Source organism: Oryza brachyantha, chromosome 5 (assembly GCF_000231095.2).
Source record: "Oryza brachyantha chromosome 5, ObraRS2, whole genome shotgun sequence".
Lineage (NCBI taxonomy): Eukaryota > Viridiplantae > Streptophyta > Magnoliopsida > Poales > Poaceae > Oryza > Oryza brachyantha.
In genome coordinates, this window is record NC_023167.2 from 12,576,156 (window position 1) to 12,597,222 (window position 21,067).

The window sequence follows — 21,067 nt, forward strand, 5'->3', positions numbered from 1 at the left end:
AAGATTATAAGACAATGCAGAATATGTGGCACATGGTTTATATTCCCTCTACATAAAACGCTCAAGAAAATATTTGAACTGACATACACAAAGCAACAAAAAAGATCCATAAGGGGGTGAAAAAGTTCTGTATAGGGAGGATATACCATAAATAAAAATGATTACAACTTTTAACACTTATAAGTTTGTCATTCCATTGGGTGAAACAAATTTTGTATATGGAGGAGATGCTTCACAGATTTACAAAAAATGACAGAATCACAGGCATGATGGGGTCTTAACTCTAAAAAAAGAGTTTGTCAGTGCCATAATATTTCACAGAACTATGTATATATTTTATTGGAGCAGCATAACTTAGAAGTGCAATTTCAGATCAAGTGCCAGTGGAAATACTCTGGTGACACCATTATTAGGCAGGGGTAAATTGGTTCATTCAGCAGATAGTTAAATGAGCTGATCATCCTTACAAAATACGATGTATTATCCTTCAGTGAAGATTAAGGTAAGAGAAATTGTCTCTAGGTGCATATACACCACAAAACTACAAAATACAGAGGTTAAATAACATGTCACAACTTCGGATTTGGATGATGCCATTAGTTGTACTATGGCAAAAGTGATCCAACAAACATTAAGGTAAGATTGCATGGCAAGACAATGTAAAAATGTATTTAGACTTACCTACAAGCTATAGAGAATACACCCTGGAAAGCTGTCACTTTGACTTCAGACTTTCAGAGTAATCAAACAATGACATCCTAATCCATGAATCCTGTGAACTTAATCTTCCCCTCATATGCTTTTACAACATCTGGCACATCTTTCTCATACTTCCTCACAAATCTCTCAAAGAAACTTGTATTGCTACGCCGCAACGATCTGAACAAGACCATCTCTCTCCCATCTTTCTTAATCTTGCCCTTCCTCAATAGCACACTCAGCACAGCACATTTAGGGAGGATGTTCTTCTCCAAGCTGAACGTCAAGAGAAGAGGTCGTGCAATCACATCTGCAAGCGCAATCTTTACCTTGTCCCGGTAGAAACAGAGCTTCTGGTGGATACTTGTAGCTGTGAACACTAGTAAACCGGGCTGCTCCCTGAATGCCTTGAGCAACTCGCTCCTGGTAAACCCGAAGCTCATGTACATGGACATGCGCTCCTCCCATGCCCTCCTCTTGAGTCTTGACAGTGCCCAGAAGCCGTACACGAAGCGCGAGTGCGTGACTGGAAACTCGAGCTCCTCAAGGTCCTCAAAGATCCCCCTGATGCGGTCGGGTGACATCGTGAGAACGCTGACATTGATGACGACAAGCTTGCAGATGTCCGCGTCAGAAAGGCCATGGCTGCGAAGGGCTTCCAAGGCGGGGCGCATGCTGCTGTTAATGTCGGGCCAGAGGGCCCAGGGGTTACGGGAGATGGCCGCGCGGACTTTAGCGTCGGTGCCGACGACGCCGCGGAGGAACTCGATGCACGGGACCAGGTGGTTCTCCAGGCTGCGTCCGAGGATGGGCGCGCGGGACAGGGCGGCGGCGGTGACGCCGAGGGAGGCGAAGAACTCGAGCTTCGGCCGGAGGATCTTGTCGGGGTTAAGGGTGAAGAGGTTCGGGGTTTTCGGGAGCACCTGCACGATGTTGGCATTGGAGAAGCCGTGGCCGCGGAGGAGGGCGACGACGGCTTCCGCATCGGCGCTGGAGCGGAAGCGGGTCTTGCGGGAGATCCTGGCGGCGTCGGCGGGGCAGAGGCCGAAGGAGGCGGCGAGGTAGGAGGCGGCGGCGGCGGCTTCCGTCTCAGGGTTTCTCGCGACGCGGGCCGAATAGTAGCGATGGGATAAGAGCGCGCCGGCGTGGTGGTGGTGGTCGTTAGGGTTTGTGCCGGCGGCGGTGGCGCGGCGGATGACCAGGAGGAAGCGGCGGCCGCCGGCGGTGGGGAACATGTTTGGATTTTGGAAGCGTTACTGCGACTGTTGGGAGTGGGCTAGGGTTAATCAACTGTTTGGATTGGGGAATTTCAAATTTGAGGGATACAGGGGTATAATAGAGCATCTCTAAAAATGCCTAATTTCTGTTTCTAGAAAATATTTTTGGAAAATAGTCTAAAATGTAATCTCCAACAGCTCCTAATACATACTTCTAATTTTACATTTCTCCTAATACTAATAAAAAATGAGTAAGATTTGAATGTCTTTTTTAGTGTTTTCAATTGCTCCAACAGGTAAAAAATTTAGTATCGCATGTACTTATTCTTTCTTCGCACACGCTTTTCCTCGCGCCCTTCCTCCTTCCCCTCCGACACTCGGCCACCTTAGCCACGCCCAACCTCCTTTCCCTCTGTCCTTTGACCACAATAAACATACGCGTCTTAGCTGCTGGTTTACGCATACTTATTCTTTATCGTGCACGCTTTTTTCTCACGCTCTTCCTCCATCCCCTCCGACTTTCAACCGCCTTTGCCCGTTCCTAGCTTCCTTCCCCTCTGTCCTTCATCCACAATAAATATGTGTTGCAGTTGGTGCATAACAAGAGAAAACATGGCTTCGTCGATCTTGTGCAAACAAAAAAAATACGCTACGACCGATCCTGTAACAAGATAAAAAACGGTCGATCACGTGTGTGCACGGAGGAGTTAAAAATCATAAACCAATGACCAGTTCCACCCCTGCCCACGTGACAAACTAACTGATTTTAGTAATCTAAATATATGAACACAGTTAGAGTTGGGAAAGATTTAGCAAGATAATTATTTTGGAACAACTCCTAAGGTCGCGTTCGGCTAAAGTAAAAGAATGGTAGTTATCCAGCACAAAAAACGTAATAATAAATTAGTATATTATTAATTAATTATAAATTATAAAAAACTATAAAATAGATTAATATGATTTTTAAAATAACTTTTCTATAGAAAACTTTTATAAAAAAATACACCACATAACAGTTCGGGAAGCATGCACGTGAAAAATGATGGAATCTAGAGTAAGGAATTGAGCAGCCAAACACGGCCTAATCTAGGTGTAATAGGATGGGCTAGAGCTCTTGAGCCTAGGCACATGGATCAGGATTCTCTGTAGTCAAAGTCACCATGCATTTGTCACTGATAGATGGGCCTAAGGTCCAATAGGCCTATCTGTCAGTGACAAAGGCACCATGCTCCTTACTACAGAGAATCACAATCCGGGCACATGAGCTTGCTCGAGCTCGGCTCACTGATAGCCTTAGCTGTTACATTTCAATTATGCATTTCTCATATTTTACTTTTGTTTTTAAACTTTTGCATCCCGAAGATGCCTTAAAAGAGTTGCATGAAACATGATTTCAATGAAACTAATATTTTAGTGCATTGTAATCACCACAATAGTTGAGGAAACAAGTTACAGTATACATATAACCCAACGTGTAAAACTTTGAAGCAATGAAACAGCTAGATTAAGATAAAAATAAAAGATTTTCTGATTTTTATAATAGATATTTAATGATATAAATGATGTAGAACTACTACACAGTGCTTTGAGCGCTACGTAATAAATAACGTATGACACACCACAACCAAATCAGAACACACACCACCCACCAACTGAGTAACCACCCCACCTTTGCACGTTGCAGTTAAATTTTAACCTTTTGAATTACTTGCAGGGTGCCCCCGAATAAAGTGAGTTAAGCTTTGACTCTTTTCGGTCAAATTTTAACGTACTGAAGCATAAATATAAGCCAGTGAACGCGAGTTAATTTTTAACTCAAGAACACATTGCACACATATTGATTATTTTTTAACTGACAAACACACCACCACGCTGTTATACTATGCAGCTAAAGTTTAACTTATCGAACAATACAACACATGCTAGGTATATGAGTAAATTTTTAACTAACACACTGGTAGTGAGGTTGAATGTATAATGAAAGTTAATTTTTAACTCCTCCACCAGTAAACGCCCATAATCCTTTTATATTATCATCAATTAAATTTTAACTCTACGATATATCGTAGTAAACACCCCACACATATATAAGTTATTTTTTTACTTAACACTCGTATCTATCAGTTATTCAGTTATTTTTTAACTCCACTGGCTTTTGTTGACGGTGGTGGTGGTAGGAGGGGGTGGGCTGATGTGGAGGGTGATTGGTTGATTGCTGTGTGACGCGCTACGTTGTTTCATAGTGCGTTGTGCAGCGTCACCGATAAATGATGAACTTAACTATTACAAAGCTAAAAATCAACTTTATAAATGTGAGGTGATGTTTTTTATTTAGAACTTTTTTTAAAAAAACACCGTTTAGTAGTTCGAGAATAATGCGTGCAAAAGATAAGTAAAAAAAACTGAGAAAAATATGACCGAACAAACACGGCCTAGGTGTTTCAATGGACACATGCTTATAAAACCGGTGAGTTTAAATCCTAGTGTTCATAATTACACATATATGAATACCTTTTTTCATGAGAGCAAGTATTATAAGTATCTAAGCACCCCTCATGCAAGGTTACAATCTCTACACAAAATTTAAGAAATAAGGGATAATGTTAAGAGTGGATAGGTAAATATAGATTAGACTTTAGTACACTAGAATCAATGTATTTTGTATATGTTAGTTTTAATTTTATAAATAGATGGTGTGGATAAAAGTAGAGGTAACAATTGTCCCTATCATAAAAGTTGCTCTTGCAAATTTATTAGTGAGATTTATGGATTTAATGTTTAACATCCATTACCTATGGATGCGTTAAAGGCACAGATTTTTGGGCATGTGTTATGTGAGGGCTTCTGCAGAAATGATTGAACAGCGAAATGATTGAGCATTTTGCCCTGCTCTCTACCATTACGGATCATGTGTAAGTTTTTCGCTAATTTATATAGGGCACCTTGGATGGCTGTCCAGGACCGTCCCTTTAGAGCTACTGACCTTGCAGTCACCCTTAAAATTTACCACAAGATTCGAGGTACCAACCAAGAAATTGATGAATACCCAACCCAAACAATCAGGGAAAAACGTCACATTTCAAAACATGAAATACGACTGTATGGATAAGTGAAACATGTATTTACCTCTCAAATATCCGCCGAATACGGATGCACAACATGTATAACAGCTGCATCAAAAGTTATTAATCACCATACAAGAGGCTTGAAACAAGTATCAATAATCATTAGGGGGAAGTACTACAAGAGTGAAGAAACTAGACAAACTTTCTTCCAAGTTCATGGAAGCAATATGGAAAAGTTCAGGAATCATACTCGAGCTAAAATAGCAAGTGATTTGGAGATAAACAAGGACTCAACTCAAATACAGATGGTGTGTAACAACAGTTCAGACTATACCAGCTATGGTTTGTATGTCATCAACTCAGCCAAATGGATCTCTCATTCCAGGACATAAAACTTCCATTAAGCATCACTAAGGCACTTTAAAAAATAGAGCAAGTTCCTTACAAAAACTTACAACACCTCACGGGGACCAACGTTACAAACCAGTCCAAAGAAGTTACTATAACCTTAAGCTACATGACTAGCAGATTTCAAGATAAACAACAATTTCAAGGCTATCAGATTTCCTGAATTTCTCAGCAACAACACAACAAAGATTTGAAGATGCCAAATCTTAAGACACCTCGATAGAAGTTATCGTGGGCAGTAAGAACCAGGCAAGCTTCAAGAGCAGTACATCATGATTACTGCAGTGTAATCATCATGTTTCGTATCTCATGGTGGCAGTGCAAACTGGAAAGAGTTCATTTCATCCAACCAAATTTACCATTGATTTGCATGTCAATATACCTAAAACTTTCACTAAGCATCATGCGGGAGTAAATCCCAATTATTTAGTGATCTGGAGCAAGGATTAGAAGTTTAGTGCTGTACCATCTAGCCAATGCAAGCCATGCCGGCATGCCACTATTGTAATTTCCCACTAAACAGTTCTATGAAGCCCTTATAATTTTCAGTAAACTTGTTTTATGATGCCCTCATTCAACTAGCTTGGACTTTTTTAAACAACTTTGCTGGATTTATAGGAAAAGCTGTAGTGAAAAATCTACATAAACAAACCACAGATATTCCAGGTGAGTTCTAGGAAGAACTGTTTCAAAATTACAACTTAAGTTCATTTCTGAATACTACATTTGCATTCAGTATCGGAAAATCTTGGGAGGAATTGGCCTTAAAGGCATAGCCAATTCAATAAACTAATTCATCAATCCAGATCAAGAAAATTCAGTAACACCATAATGGCATAATGTCATGTTTCTAGATCTCCATAGGCCTGACGATTTCAAAATGGCAATGACTTAAACTACAGTCTACAGATGTATATGATACTGACTAAACATGGGCCAACCACGGAGTAATGCTGCTCCATGAAACATGGTTAGAATTTAGAATCATGTGCCTTGATCTCAATGGCACTCAGATAGCCCAACCTAATGCCATTGTGTTCTGGAAGTACCTTTGAATCCTTTGAATTTAATCTTACCCTCGTATGCCTTAACAACGTCTGGCACATCAGCAGCATATCTCTGTACATACTTCTTCGTGAAAGTCTTGTCACTACCATACAATGCCTGAGGCAACTGAATATCTGGCTTAATCTTCCCCTTTCTCATCAACACGCTCAACACAGCACACCTTGGCAGGATCGTCTTCTCCAAGCTATATGCTACAAAAACTGGATTTGCCATTGCATCTCTCATTTCAAGGTTTAGCTCCTCGCGGAAGAACAATGCCTTCCTTTTTATGGTCTCTTCAGCGCCAAGCAGTATTGTGGGCTGCTTCTTGATGGCTTCAAACAACTCACTCTCGGACAGGCCAAAGCTCCGGTACAGCGCCACCTTCCGCAGCCATGTCTCCCTCCTCATGCTGCACATCGCACGGAACCAGGCGGCGAAGCGCCTGTCCGTGACGGGCATACCCATAGCCTTGAGATCCTCGAAGATTTCGGCAATGCGGGCCGGTGATAGCATGAGCACGCCCAGCTGGAAGACGAGGACTCTCGACAAGTCCACGCTACTGGTGAGGCCGTTCTGGCGGAGGGCTTCCACCGCGGGGCGCATACAGTTGTCCAGGTTGACCTGGAGGGCGCGGGGCATGTTGGAGAACCCGCGGCGGATTTCGTCGTCGGTGCCGATGACGCCGCGGAGGAACTGGATGGTGGGGACGATGTGATTGTGGAGGCTACGCGAGAGGAGGAGCGGCACGGTGGCCAGCTTGCTGGGTTCGAACCCGATCGAGGCGAAGAACTCGAGCTTGGGCCGGACGATCCGGTCGGGATCGACGGTGAGCAGCAGCGGGGCGCCGCGGGCTATCCGGGCGACGTCCGCGTCGGAGAAGCCGTGGCTGCGGAGGAGGGCGCGGACGGCGTCTGCCTTTTGGGTGGACCGGATCCGGAAGCCGCGGGCGGTGGCGACGGTTTGGCGGGCGGCGGCCGGGGTGAGACCGCAGGAGACCAGGTAAGAGATGGTGTCGGGGCATGGCTCGGAGTCACGGCCGCCGGAGACGGTGGCCGTGGAGTAGGCGTGAGCAAGGAGGACGGCATGGGGGTTAGGCTGGAAGTGGTATGCGCCGCCGCGGATTTGGGGGAATGGGACGGCGAGCCGCCGCCGCCAGACGGCTGTGAACATGGTGACGCCGAACGGGGAGTGGAAGAAATGGGGACTGGAGAGGGTTTAGCACTTCAGCCCATATTAGGTTTTTCACCTTTGAGCTTTTGCTTAAAGGGACTCGCAGCCCACAGCTTTGGGGCGTGTTCGATTTGAAGGAAAAATCATAGGAAATTTCTATTCCTTTTAGAATAAATACTGTTTATGCATATGTTTTACAGGGTTCAAAGGAAATTTTTCTATAGGAATCTTGTACAAATTCTCCAAAATGTACTAATTTCATAGGAATAAGAACATCCACTCCATCCTCTTTATTTAGCTCATTGAAGGAAAAAATTACTATGTTTCAATCCTTTGTTTTGCATGTGCATTCCTATATTTTTTCTGTTCCTATAGTTTGAAAATCCTGTGAACCAAACAAGCCCTTGAACTAAAAAATCTCTAATACCGAATGCAATGCGACGTGGCACAGTTTAAATGGAGCGTCGCTCGCCGCCCGATCGCTACCCCGAGCTGAGCTCTGCCGCCGTTAGCGATGGCAACGGGGGCATACCGACGGATATGGGCAAAACGTTCTTATCCCCATGAGTTAAAATTTGTCCTGTCCCCGTCCCCGCTTGCGGGGACAGATTTTTCCCCGTCCCCGACTAGGGATTGCATGCCCGTCGGGTACCCATATCCGAGTACCCTCGGCGGCGTGCTTGGACCATACCTAGAGACGAAAGACGATGGACAGCTTGCAGGTGGAAGATGATGGTCGGCTTGCATATCTGCTTGTTGTCACCCTCCTGCAGTCCTTGCCCGTTCTCCTGCTAAAATGTGGCGCACTGACGCCCGAGAAGGGGGAAGGATAGGGATGGTCGGACGGCCGAATGGGTCACTGCTTGCCGGAGGCTGGAGTAGACCGGAGATGGCCAGATGCAGCACAACAACAACACAGCGGCAGCACAGCAGCAGCAGCGCCGACAACAAGGGATGCTGTATGCAGCCGTCGGCTGGACTTTGGAGAAGTGGAGAGTGAAAGGGTGCATTTTAGGGTTAGAATTCCTTTTATATGAGATGTACTGGGCTTGGGCCAATATATGCTAACTGGGCCTATTTTGATTTTTGATATACACATGAATAGCAGTACCTGGTTCCTCAACGAGTAACGAGGACGGATACATAGAGAACGTCTTCGTACCCGCCATACTCGCCGGGGATGAATTCTTGCTCATTTTGATACCCACAGAGAGATATGATCCCATACCCATTCCGTAATGGAGCAAATACTCGTGGTATCGGGTATCGGGGCCCATTGCCATCCCTAGCCGCCGTCGTTCGCCACCCGATCTTTGTCGCTACCCCGGCCCGAGCTCCTCCACCGTCGCCGCTCCGGGCAATGCCCTCGATGCACCGTCCCCAAGATCTCCACGGGGACACGGTGACTGCTGCCGAGGTCGCCCGCTGCCCCTGAGATCTGCCTCCTCCGAGATGTCGCCGCCGAGGTCCACTGCCCCCGATATCTCCACGCTGACGAAACCCCACCTCTCTCATGATCTTCCACCCAATCTCCACGCTCTTAGAAACTATGAACCACTTAAAACAGTTTTGGTATAACCAACTTTCTGGGGAGAAGCTCCCTAAACAAGGGAAAAAAACCCGAGAAAAATCCGTTTCAGACGAAGATATCCCCTACTCTGCCCGGCCACCAGCGCCCAGCCAAGGTCCCTTCGTCTCATCGCCGGCCAAGATACCCCCGAAACCCCCTCCATCGCCTCGCCACGCCTCGCTTCCTCCTCTCGCCGCCAAATGATGAAGTCCCTCTTCCTCTTCTCCGCCCACCCCAAGCCGCCTCTCCCCCCTTCCCCCCACCTCCGCAAGCTGCTCCGGCTCAGCGCCTCCGCCTCCGCATCCTCCCCGCCCCGCACCGGCCGCTCCCCGAGGCCCACCCATGGCAGGCCCCGGCACAGCCCCGGCCCTTCCTCCTCCTCCTCCTCTTCCCTCTACGCGCGCCCAAGCCTCCTCGTCATGGAGCGCGGTCGCGCCGCCCGCCGCGCCGACGTCGACGCATTCCTCGCCTCGCTCGGCGTCGACCCGGGCGAGCTCGCCGGCCTCGAGCTCCCCGCCACCGTGGACGTCATGCGCGAGCGCGTCGAGTTCCTACACTCCCTCGGCCTCTCCAACGAAGACCTCTCCGCGTACCCGCTCGCCCTCGGGTGCAGCGTCCGCAAGAACATGGTCCCCGTCCTCGACTACCTCGGCAAGCTTGGCGTCCGCCAGGACGCGCTCCCGGACCTTCTCCGCCGGTACCCGCAGGTGCTCCATGCGAGCGTCGTCGTGGATCTCGCCCCCGTTGTCAAGTACCTCCAGGGCATGGATGTCAGGCCGATCGACGTGCCGCGTGTGCTTGAGCGATACCCAGAGCTCCTCGGCTTCAAGCTCGAGGGAACCATGAGCACCTCCATCGCCTACCTCGTCGGCATTGGTGTGGCAAGGCGGCAGATTGGCAGCGTTATCACCCGTTTTCCTGAGGTGCTGGGCATGCGGGTCGGCAAGATTATCAAACCTTTCACCGAACACCTTGAGGGCATTGGGTTGCAGAGGCTAGCTATTGCAAGGATCATCGAGAAGAAGCCATATGTTCTTGGTTTTGGGTTGGATGACAAGGTGAAGCCTAATATTGAGGCGCTTCTGGAATTTGGGGTGAGGAAGGAGGCGTTAGCTTCCGTTGTGGCACAATACCCGGACATTCTTGGAATTGAGCTAAGAGACAAGCTTGTTGCACAACAGAGCTTGTTTGAGTCTAGCATTTTGGTCAGCAGTGAGGATTTTGGTAGAGTGATAGAGAGGATGCCACAAGCCATTAGCCTTGGTCGAACTGCAGTTCTAAAGCATGTTAATTTCCTAACTGCTTGTGGCTTCTTGCTCTCTCAGGTCAGCAAGATGGTCGTAGCATGCCCACAGTTGCTCGCGTTGAATATGGATATAATGAAGATGAGCTTTGAATACTTTCAAAATGAGATGGAGCGGAATTCAGAGGAGCTGGTTGAGTTCCCTGCATTCTTTACATATGGCCTTGAGTCAACTATAAGGCCGCGGCATGAGATAGTGGCTAAGAAGGGGTTCACATGCTCTCTTGCATGGCTTCTAAACTGTTCTGATGAAAAATTCGATGAGCGCATGAAGTATGATACAATTGGGATTGAGGAAATGGAAGTTGAGAATTCTTTTGACATGAACACTTTGTCGGAACCTTTAGATGATGAGGTGGAAGATGAAGATCTGGATGAGGATAGTGATTATGAGAGCACCGATGATGAGTTTATTGAATAAATTTTCCTAGTATCAACTGTTTGCTGACAAACTAGCATGTAGGTATTCAGCCTGATGCTCTGTTGTACATGATCATGATGCAGTTATGCAGTCACTAGACTGTTATTTTTTAAGGATTGGCTTGATAAATAAATGCAGGATATAACAAAATTGTAGCTGAGGTCCAATGCATTCAGATATTCTTGAACTGTGTCGGGATGTATTGCTCATATTTGTTGCTATTGAACAGCTTGACATTTCAGTATAGAAGCATATTTGTGAGAATGTCCCATTTGGACAGTTCATATCTCCTGAATATGAAACTTCGTTTTAACCTGGTTCCGGCCAGTGCATTAGGAGCTCGCATTTTTCTTCAGAACTTTGACAGATTCATTAACCTTAATAGAACATTTGTTGGTCTTGCATACATTTTAGCCGTCTCTTGTCATTTTTCATGGAACGTACCATTGTTTATGCTTTTCTTTCAGAGGATCAAATGACTTGCTTGCTAGTATCATTTCTTTGCTGACAAACTTGCATGTAGGTCTTCAGTCTGATGCTTTGTTGTACATGATCAATGATGCAGTCATTATTATGTCAGTAGACCGGCAGTTTTGAAGGATTGGCTTGGTAAACAAATGCTGCATATAGCAAAATTGTAACTCAGAGGTCCAATGGGTTCAGATTTTCTTGAACTGTGTAGTGGTGTATCGCTCGTATTGTTACTGACAAAGTGGCCTTTCCATTTAGAAAGTTATATTTTATAAATGTCTCATGCGGACAGTTCGTATTTCCTGAATATGAAACTTCATTTTAACCAGGAGCTCATATTTTTCTTGAGAACTTCGACAGATTTGCTGCTCTTAATAGAACATTTGTTGCCCTTGCATACATTTTTGCCATGTCTTGGGGTCATTTTTCATGGGAACATACCCTTTGCTTATGGTTTTCTGTCAAAGGATTATGCCGATATGCTGGAAAGAGACTCTGCCAGTAGGAGGTTTTAAACACTTCAAACTGATATATATTGCAAAGAAATCTAAATTCATAATATGCAGGTGTGAAAACTAAATCTTGTCTTAAGGAGGCCACAAAGCAGCAACATTTCTGCATTTCTGGGGAAGGGGTTTTTCAGCTCAGCAATAGAAATCTAGAGATGTTTAGACCACCTTTGAAACACATGATGTTGAAAACGTCGGAACAGGAAAAAAGCGTTGGATTTTGATAGAAACGTAATCTCAATCCTTTATTTCACCAAAAGGAAATTCTTTTATAGGATCCAAATTCTACTAATTTCCCACCAAATCTTAAGTGGCGTTACAGGTTTTAGATCATATACGGAGTATAACGTAGGCCGCGCTCGGATGGGAGGAGGGGATGGGTTAGTTATCTGCCGCGATTAATACATAATTAATTAATTATTAATTATTAAAAATATAAAATATATTAATATGATTTTTTAAACAACTTTTCTAAGATTTTTTTTACAAAATATACACCGTTTAGCAGTTCGGGAAGTGTGCCTGTGAAAAATAACAAGAGTTAGATATCTTATGCATGCTGAGGAACACAGCCTTAGAAGTTGTGGCAAGAACAGAATAGAAAGTTCATTTTTTTTAAGTAGATCTTAGAGCAATCCTTATGCAAAGTACTACTCATAGTTTTTGCATTCTCTTTGTCTTAAAAAAATAGTACTAGATACTACTCTTACAATATAAACACATGTAAATTTGATGTTATATACTACCTCCGTCTTATAATAAATCGTTTTTTGATTTCTGTGTTCAATACTTTGACCATTCGTCTTATTTAAAAATTTTATTTAAAAGCTTAAAAAAGTTAGTCACACATAAAGTACTGTTTATATTCTATCATCTAGTAACAATAAAAATATCAATAGCAAAAAAATTTCAAATAAAACGAAAAGTCAAAACATTGTATCTAAAAAACTGGAAAATAATCTTATTTCAGAACGGAGGTAGTATCTCTCATCATACTTTAGATGTTGTGTAGAAAACATATCTTCTTTCTTCATTAACTTATTTATCACATTATTTTTTATTCTATGTGATAATTTATTTAATTCTATAAAAATCATTCCAGTCATGGTATCGTGAATGCTCTTGTTCTAACTTCAAATAGCAAAGTGGGTGCCTTTCAACGGGAACGCAATGGTTGTCTTCCAACTCCCAAGACGACCGGTGTATCAGCCTCATTTTTAGGGTCGTAAAAAAACAAATAATATATTTATAAACAAAACTTATATATATATATATATATGTGATTATAGTGATTTAAAAGTAAAAATAAAAAATAAACTACGGTAAAAACCTTAAAATTAACTTTAACTTTAAATTTAATTAAGATTAAAATTAAAATTTTAGATTATATAAGCATGACCAAAGGCCAAAATCCACTAATCCAGTCACACTTACTACACAGGAACCTTATCGGCTATGGCCACCAGAAAACGAGAAGGCCACGACACGTGTACAACGGACTGCCTGACAGCTTGAGGAGAAATTTGCCGAGGCGGCGAAAAAAAGGGCCAGGAGAAAATGGGCGTCCAGCATCTGCTCAAGCTGAGGATGATGGCGTCGCCCCACCCCCACCCGCACCCTCGCCCCGGCGCGCCGCTCGCCGCGCGCCCGCTCTCCGCGCTCGCCTCCTTCTTCCTCGCCCCGCCCTCCACCTCCGCGCCACCTCGGCACGTCGCGCTCTCGTGCTCGCGGCCGCGCTGCAGCAACCGGTGGTCCGCTAGCCGGCGCTGCGGGGGGATGGTTGGCCGGCGGTCGCTGGGCGTCGTGGCGATGTCTTCGTCGGCGCCGCCTCCTCCCGGATCCGTGCAGAAGTCTGAGGAGGAGTGGGAGGCTATCCTCTCGCCGGAGCAGTTCCGCATCCTCCGCCGCAAGGCCACCGAGTAAGACTGAGTACAAATAATTCTCACCTTTCTTCCCACTGTTTATCCTTTTTCTTTCCTCCCCTTAGAATTCTAAAATTTGTGTTGATCGCCATAAAATGAATTCGCCGGGGTAGCAGAATGATCTATCTGGTCTACAAAGAACGTCAATTTACATTTCATTTCTTAATATAGAAATATACGAGCATGTGTGCAAGTGCAATTGTGCATTTCATTGCAATAGTTTGTTCAGAAATGACTTGCCTGTGCCCTATGGCTCCCGAGTCCTGACTGGGAATAGCCAATGATCCTGTGGCTTTACTGGCTGCTCTCGAGTTGGCAGTTGCTAACTTGCTACTCCATGATAGTATCTTTTATCAGCATGGGCGCACCTACTATTCGAACTGAAAAACCTGTGATACCAGCCTATTCCATGGCTCATCTGAATATGCGTTTCCTTTGAAATTTGCAGGCATTCTTATGTTTGCATTTTTAACCACATAATGTTTTTTTGCAATTTATTCATAAACTAAGTAGCAGCTGTGCTACCGTAGCTATCAGATGGTGGAATTGTAGACGGCAACTCCTTGTGTAACAGCTGTATTTGATCTTTTACTTTGAAGGCAAAATAAATCTTTTTATCAGCCTGTTAGTATGTTCCCATAAATTTATCAGCTTATCAGCCTGCTAATAATATGCTCCTGCATTGAAACGCTAATTCTAGGTTTGGTTCTAGACATCATATTTCTCTTGACCAAGATTGTATATTGCTCCGTAGTGCTAGTGCATAACCTTTAGTCAGTAATACTTCTTTTGCCTACCATTCTACCAATATGTCATTGAACACAGACACCTATCATGAAGTTCAGAAGGTGAGTGAAAACAACCGAGCTAGAGTTGCTAAAGCCAAGTCTTATGAAAGCTTGTGGGTTGTTACCATCTTTTGACACTCATTTTATTTCTAATCTGCAACCGGAGTCCTGACAATTGAGTAACGGTGCAAAAGATAATTCTGCACCAAGCTGCAATATCAATCCTATTTTCATTACCAACATTTTGTTAGCCCTGTTCTTTTCAGCTTATTCACCACATTATTTGCTCCACACTTGGAAAAATACGTTTCCTAAATAAAACTTTCTATTGCATTGTTTAGACCACTTGTTTTAAGCTATTTGTTAAGTTTATTTCTCAAAGCATTTTAATGTGTCCCTATAATCAAGTCAATAATCTGTTCAATAATCTAAATCAAACGGAACGTTGTCAAACACTTAATGAATAACTGTTGTATGGCATGGTTAATCTGGTAGTCTGTTGAACTAATTACAGTGTAATATATGATGAATTTTGATTTCATCGTATGCTTTTTCCAGGTATCCTGGAACAGGTGAATATGACAAGTTCTTTGGTGAGGGCGTTTATGAATGTGCTGGATGTGGAACACCATTGTACAAGTCGTCTACAAAATTCAATTCAGGTTGTGGTTGGCCAGCATTCTATGAAGGATTTCCTGGAGCCATTGCACGTACGGTATGGTTCTGTCTTCTACTTTCTGATAGCAATGAATATATATGATTGTGCTGTTTCCCTCTTTCACATTCCATGATCTCCTACTTATGCTGGCACTGTTTTGCAACTTCAGCCTGATCCTGACGGCAGGCGAATAGAGATCACCTGTGCGGCCTGTGGAGGACACTTAGGCCATGTGTTCAAAGGGGAGGGTTTCAACACGCCTACAGATGAGAGGCATTGTGTTAACAGTATCTCACTCAAGTTCATTCCAGCCTCAGAAGATAGTAAACTTTGAGCGGATGAGCATGAACATACAAACCCCAAATAGAGCAGTAGCAGCCCTCATGCTCGCAGAGTTGTAGTAACCGGTGGCTATTAAAAAGTTTCTGGTTTTTCAGAAAGTTCTTGTACTCTGCAGTTTGTCAATAATGCCAAATACCAGGTCTCGTGATTATGGACAACTTTTGGCTGTAACCTATCTATATGTGTAATTCCAATTCCACTTTTCCTGATAGAGAGGTTCTATCTGTAATTCCTGTTCTACTTTCCTGGTGTAGAAGTTCAGATCCATACATGGCTACAGACAGAAGAGACGCATCAGGAACATTGCAGGAAGTAGTGTAAGAAAGCTGCAAAGGCTATAGGTGTACAGTGAGCAATATTGCAGAAACAGTACTGCAGATGATTCCATTTGAGCTCGGTAACATGAAAGATCTTTTAACTCACACAGCAGTTACCCAAAGGCTCATGTATTGTTGGAACTGCCTAATTGCATCCAAATTTGAAGAAACAGCAACTGCTACTGGAGACTGAAAATTCAGTTCAGTTAACGTTGCAAGGTCGACATGTGCCTTTTCAGCCGAAAGTTAACTACAGGTTATGAATTCTGATGCCGTAGACCTTCGCCATCAGCAGCTAAGAACTCCTACACGTTGCCTATGATATTGCCATCCTCGATGAAGAATATGAGGTACCTTCCAAATGCAGGCTGGTCAAAACATACAAGGTGTTCAGTTTGATGCTGATTGTAACTTGTAAGAACAATAACATACTGTTTGAGAAACAACTAAGATGATTTCAAAATGTTCAAATATATTTAACGAACAGTAGAGCTTTGTATCATAGTAATATGTGCAATTTCTACTTGCCTGGTATTAATGCCAACTGGCCACATTAAAAAATGATTTATGATTTTTCACTTTTGTTTCTCTTTGCCTCACACGCTTTCAAGGCTTGAACATCTGACATAAAAAGAAGCAAAACAAATACTATTAGCACAAAAGTGAGATTTTCATCAGATAAAAGCCACAACCTGCTTACGGAATTTTTTAATGCAGAAACTAATACAACATTGACTTTACACAGCCAGAGAATAGCAACTGAATTTTTCTACTCAAAGAAATACCAAATATAACTTGGACACAATGCAAGGGCTAGACCCTCAAGCAAACATTACCTTATGACAGTGATTCTACAGAGAAAGAAAGACGAAATCAACTGTGGCTGCAATTAATATAATTTTGAAAAGCAAATAGGACACAAATGCGTGACCAAACAACTTTGTGCAGTGCTAGGGCATACAGCAAAGTTGGATCTGTATGCATGATGTTGTTGCGGACCTGCAACCAGCAAGGTAAATCAAATGTGCACAATCTGACACATCCTGATTTATCTTGGATGGTTGCGAGTCCCATTTTTAGTAACTTACTCCCTCACGTCCCCAAAAAACGAAATCTTGGAGGGGATGTGACCCCTCCTAGTACAACGAATCTGGACAGCTCTGTCCAGATTCGCTGTACTAGGAGGGATTACATCGTATCCTAGATCATATCATGCCATTAAGGTCCTGATTATAATGCATGAACTTACCAAGCAATTCAATTCCCAAAGAAGCAAGAAAAATTCCCACATCTCATAAGGGGATCTAAACAGTGTAATGTTACAAGAAAGTGAGCCTAAAGATCACTTCTACTCCACTACAAACACTCTGTTGAAAAAGAAATACTCCTATTTTCCTAGCATTCCTAAATTAACTTGACCAGAACTCCTTCATATATAACATGAGAAAGAGCCTGAAGATCACTTCTACTCCACTACAAACACTCTGTTGAAAAAGAAATACTCCTACTTTCCTAAAATTCCTAAATTAACTTGACCAGAACTCCATATATAACATGTGAAAGTTCAACGGAATATTCAATTCAATATTCCAAATCAAAGGCTTTGCCTACTTCTGTACAACATTACAATCTAACAAACATACTCGATCCAAATCACCAACCATAGAAAGCAATCAGCAAGGTTTCATCAACACATTCGGTTCACACATAATCACGCGACAAGTTAGACCCCCAAGGCCTACAGAAAGAAGAATTTGTCATGCTTACGTGCTTGGCAGGCCTTCCAGTTGCGGTTGGACTCGACGAGGCAGTCCTGAAAAAGGATCCACAGCGATGCCAGCAGGATCAGGAACAAGAAGCCAGGAAGAGATCTGCGCCTCCTCAACTAAGGCGAGGTCGGGGGAGAGAAGGCGAGGGTGGGAGGGATGGGAAGGGAGCGCAGAGAGCGTTTGCCTGGAGGGAGAGGTAGAGGGCGGCGCACTCGCTGAGCTGCTTCACGTTCTCGTCCTCCTCGTCCGCGTCCATCACGTGGAGGGGTTGCGGCGGCGGCGGCGGTGGCGCGGACGGGGCGCCGCTGTTGCTCGAGGAGCCGCCCATGGTTCTCAATTTTCTCGAATCGCTCACCTGCTTGCGTCCGAACTGCGTGAGGCGAAGTTATTTGGTTCGAAAGCGTAAATGAAAAGTACGCTTTCGAGCTCTCAAAGCGGGGAGCCACAAGCTTGCTTTGAGGAATCAACTGGGGAACAAGGACACCAGATATGAATGAGATGTGTGCAGTTTGATCTTTCTTCGTGAGAATATTTACCCCCAAATCAGGCACTGAACCATATACATATTGCCTATGTTGATGCACACTTTCACATGCTGGATTTTCATGACAACAGCAGGTATCACCTTAACACATGATCTACTGGGAAACCATAGTAAAAGGTTGGGAGATCCTCAGTTCCAGTCAACACTAATATTGCCAGTTCAAGGTTCATCTGTATAGTACTTTGTTGTCAATGAAAGCAAGGTTCTTCACTCTCAATGGATGTACACAACTAAATCTAGGAAAATTTCATCGACGCATGTAGGCGTGCCCTCCAAAATTCACATATGCAAAATTTGCTGTTCGAATGCTCCTTTGGTCAGGAAATGGTTCACTCTGACCTTTGCAGCCACCCAAGCTGTGCAGAAATGAATCTAGTTAAGCATTTGACAACAACTGACTGGATACTGGAGGAGCAGAGAACATTTAACATGAGCAAATACCTTCCATGCATACATCACAAAGAACGCAACGGTATCTGCTGACCAGACAACAGCGAAGGATTTCACGAAGAACGGGATAGTGACATTGATTAGAGGGACCAACAGAAACAAGTAATTGAGAGCCTCTTTCTCCTTGTTTGAGCAGTCACGGGCCCGAAGAGAAGGTATAGCTGCAGAAGTACGTAGTTGATCAGTTACAGCATCACAGAAAATGTTTCTAATTTAATGTCATCTAGAAACTAGATAATGTACAATATAAGAGTATAAGGCTGAAAAAATGATTTTGAGATACAGATACAATTTAGTTGCTTGATTTGATAGCCTCAAAAACTTCTGTTAAAGGTTCTTGGCAAAGGTAAGAATATATCATATATGTATGGGTAGAACAGCCAAACAGACACCACTGTAAATTCTCGGTTTCTAAAATAACTACTCTTTATCTAGAATTGGATGAATTGCACTATAAGGGTTTTTAGCTAGTGAGGCACTAAGTGCCCCCCTGTATCAGTTGATTCATAACGTGGTAGCATTGAACACTTTCAATGCATTTTTAGCCAATAGCTGCCGACGACAAAAGAGATACGGTCGATAGGTTATAGTCCTTGGTACCGATGGGAACAATTTACAAACTTTTAAACTTCGTCGAACAACAACTCGACAAGTACCACGAATTAAATTCTTACTTACTGAACATCCAGATGGACCACATTCCCATCAGCCTCCAAATATCTGGCTCATTTGATGGGAACACAAGGTTGAAGGAAAGGGCTCCACCCAACAGCATGGAGACATATCCCTGGACCTCAAAGATAGAGTACAGGGTTGATCCAGGCACTGCAGGGTTCTTTGTGGCAGTGGACGCCCTCGGTGCAAACGTTGCAGCGGTCTTCTGAACTGCCTGCTCAGGAACACAGGGTTAATTACCAACTGTTTGCACTATGCTACAAGTACACCTAATATGAAACATCATTTGGAATGATGGCATCATGTTGTGTGTTGTATCAACAAAATCTTTAGCATTTCTACCTTTCCCTAAAAAAATATATTTTTGAGCATTTCTTTGTGCAAGTAGGGTTCAGACCAAAACTATAGATATGCTAAAGCACCTGCAGCTAGCATTTCTGATGGCTCAGGTCAGATTCTACCTATTCATTGCCACTCAGTTACTGTGGAATTCGTGAAGTTTTCAAGTGTTCGAATTTTTTTGAGCTCAAAATATACGTGTTCATAGCGATCTCGAACAAGCAGAGTGCTCAATGAATAGAAAAGCAGCCGACCTTCTTAAGCTCCTTCTCAATCTTGGGATCAACGGGGGCCGGCTTCTTCTCCGTCGACGACTCAGCGGAAGAGCCTCTTCCCCCGGTTTCCTCTCCTTCCTTGCTCTCTCCCACGGCGGAGGCCTCGGCCGCCACCGAACCAGCAGCGCCGCCACCGTCCGAGCCATCCGAGCTCGCCCACGCAAGAACCGTCCGCGCCGGTCTCCTCCTCCTGCTGCCCGCCCATTTCCCGGCGGTAAGGGTGGACGCCGGCAACCGCGACGCCGCTGCAGCGGCCGGCGTCGGGAACGAGGAGCCGGCGGCGAACGCGCAGCCGCTGCCGAGAGGGCTGTACATTGTTCGCGCGGAGGTTTTTTTTTCTCGTGGTGAGAAGGGAGGGGGGAAGGGATGGGGAATGAAAGGTCGTCGTCCTCCGGCCTTCGCGCCGTGCTGACGTGGCCGCCTATGCAGCTTGCAGCTTCTAAAACTACGAGTTATCAAAACAGAAATGCGTAAATGTGTAGTGAATATCAAAAAGTTAAATGTCCCAGCGACCCTGATTTCTCGCTTCGTCGTTCAGCTTGGATTTTATGTAGCAGAAATGATCTCAGCCGTCCAATTTATCGGCACATGGATATTGAAGATGCAATATCTGGAGCATATGCCCATCCCAAATTCCCATTGCATCAAACAGCAGTGCGAAATCAGGTGGTAGTCAGCGTAAGCACCAGATCAACGGTTCAAGTCAAATATTCCTGTTGCAAAACACGTTAATTGAAAACCATCTTCTTGTTTGAAGTACACCTACTGTGGTAAGGACGAATATTAGAGAACAGAAAAAATATATTTAACATCAACTTTACTATAAAACTATAGTTTTATAATCACTTTAATCATAAAACTACAATATTTAGAACTTAAGAAAAACAAAGATGTTATAGATTTAAATCAAGGGCGGATCCAACAAAAAAAATAACAGGGGTCTAACTGGATGACCAAAACAGTCTAACATAAATTGAAATATGTTGTCTTATATGTTTCAATTTTTATAGATACATGGAAGAAATTTATAGGGGGTATTAGGGGGTCTCTATGGTTCTGGTACCGGTAGGGGGTTGAAGACCCCCCTGCCCATATGCCAGCTCCG

General features: G+C 44.0%; 5 protein-coding genes across 5 annotated transcripts; 2 read left to right on the forward strand and 3 right to left on the reverse strand.

The window, feature by feature from the left end:
- Positions 1-372: 372 nt before the first annotated feature.
- On the reverse strand, positions 373-1,960 carry LOC102711159. Its single transcript, XM_006655242.3, has one exon. It carries the CDS (start codon positions 1,932-1,934, stop codon positions 759-761), a length of 1,176 nt encoding a protein of 391 aa, XP_006655305.2. The 5' UTR covers positions 1,935-1,960; the 3' UTR covers positions 373-758.
- A 4,014-nt stretch (positions 1,961-5,974) lies between these two features.
- LOC102722959 (transcription termination factor MTERF4, chloroplastic-like) lies at positions 5,975-7,655 on the reverse strand. The gene has a single exon (XM_040524286.1). The coding sequence runs from the start codon at positions 7,607-7,609 to the stop codon at positions 6,413-6,415; it is 1,197 nt and encodes a 398-aa protein (XP_040380220.1). The 5' UTR covers positions 7,610-7,655; the 3' UTR covers positions 5,975-6,412.
- A 1,629-nt stretch (positions 7,656-9,284) lies between these two features.
- Positions 9,285-11,067, forward strand: LOC102711437 (transcription termination factor MTERF4, chloroplastic). The gene has a single exon (XM_040524136.1). It carries the CDS (start codon positions 9,380-9,382, stop codon positions 10,901-10,903), a length of 1,524 nt encoding a protein of 507 aa, XP_040380070.1. The 5' UTR covers positions 9,285-9,379; the 3' UTR covers positions 10,904-11,067.
- Positions 11,068-13,412: 2,345 nt separating this feature from the next.
- On the forward strand, positions 13,413-15,804 carry LOC102699404 (peptide methionine sulfoxide reductase B3, chloroplastic-like). The gene is made up of 3 exons (XM_040523970.1): positions 13,413-13,802; positions 15,152-15,308; positions 15,421-15,804. Exons 1-3 carry the CDS (start codon positions 13,441-13,443, stop codon positions 15,583-15,585), a joined length of 684 nt encoding a protein of 227 aa, XP_040379904.1. The 5' UTR covers positions 13,413-13,440; the 3' UTR covers positions 15,586-15,804.
- Positions 15,805-17,867: 2,063 nt separating this feature from the next.
- Positions 17,868-20,321, reverse strand: LOC102699685 (protein RESISTANCE TO PHYTOPHTHORA 1, chloroplastic). Its single transcript, XM_006654320.3, has 4 exons — positions 19,942-20,321; positions 19,352-19,562; positions 18,665-18,834; positions 17,868-18,579 (listed from the first exon to the last, which is right to left on the reverse strand). Exons 1-4 carry the CDS (start codon positions 20,275-20,277, stop codon positions 18,553-18,555), a joined length of 744 nt encoding a protein of 247 aa, XP_006654383.1. The 5' UTR covers positions 20,278-20,321; the 3' UTR covers positions 17,868-18,552.
- Positions 20,322-21,067: the final 746 nt, after the last annotated feature.

Excerpts from the sequence above, each read along its gene's own strand:
- LOC102699404 (XM_040523970.1), top strand. The coding sequence starts at position 13,441 with ATGGGCGTCCAGCATCTGCTCAAGCTGAGGATGATGGCGTCGCCCCAC. Across the intron at positions 13,803-15,151 it reads CTCCGCCGCAAGGCCACCGA|GTATCCTGGAACAGGTGAAT; the intron begins GTAAGACTGAGT and ends TGCTTTTTCCAG. Across the intron at positions 15,309-15,420 it reads CTGGAGCCATTGCACGTACG|CCTGATCCTGACGGCAGGCG; the intron begins GTATGGTTCTGT and ends TTGCAACTTCAG.
- LOC102722959 (XM_040524286.1), bottom strand. The coding sequence starts at position 7,609 with ATGTTCACAGCCGTCTGGCGGCGGCGGCTCGCCGTCCCATTCCCCCAA.
- LOC102711159 (XM_006655242.3), bottom strand. The coding sequence starts at position 1,934 with ATGTTCCCCACCGCCGGCGGCCGCCGCTTCCTCCTGGTCATCCGCCGC.
- LOC102699685 (XM_006654320.3), bottom strand. The coding sequence starts at position 20,277 with ATGTACAGCCCTCTCGGCAGCGGCTGCGCGTTCGCCGCCGGCTCCTCG. Across the intron at positions 18,835-19,351 it reads GTGGTCCATCTGGATGTTCA|CTATACCTTCTCTTCGGGCC; the intron begins GTAAGTAAGAAT and ends GTACTTCTGCAG. Across the intron at positions 18,580-18,664 it reads TTGTGATGTATGCATGGAAG|CTTGGGTGGCTGCAAAGGTC; the intron begins GTATTTGCTCAT and ends ATTTCTGCACAG.
- LOC102711437 (XM_040524136.1), top strand. The coding sequence starts at position 9,380 with ATGATGAAGTCCCTCTTCCTCTTCTCCGCCCACCCCAAGCCGCCTCTC.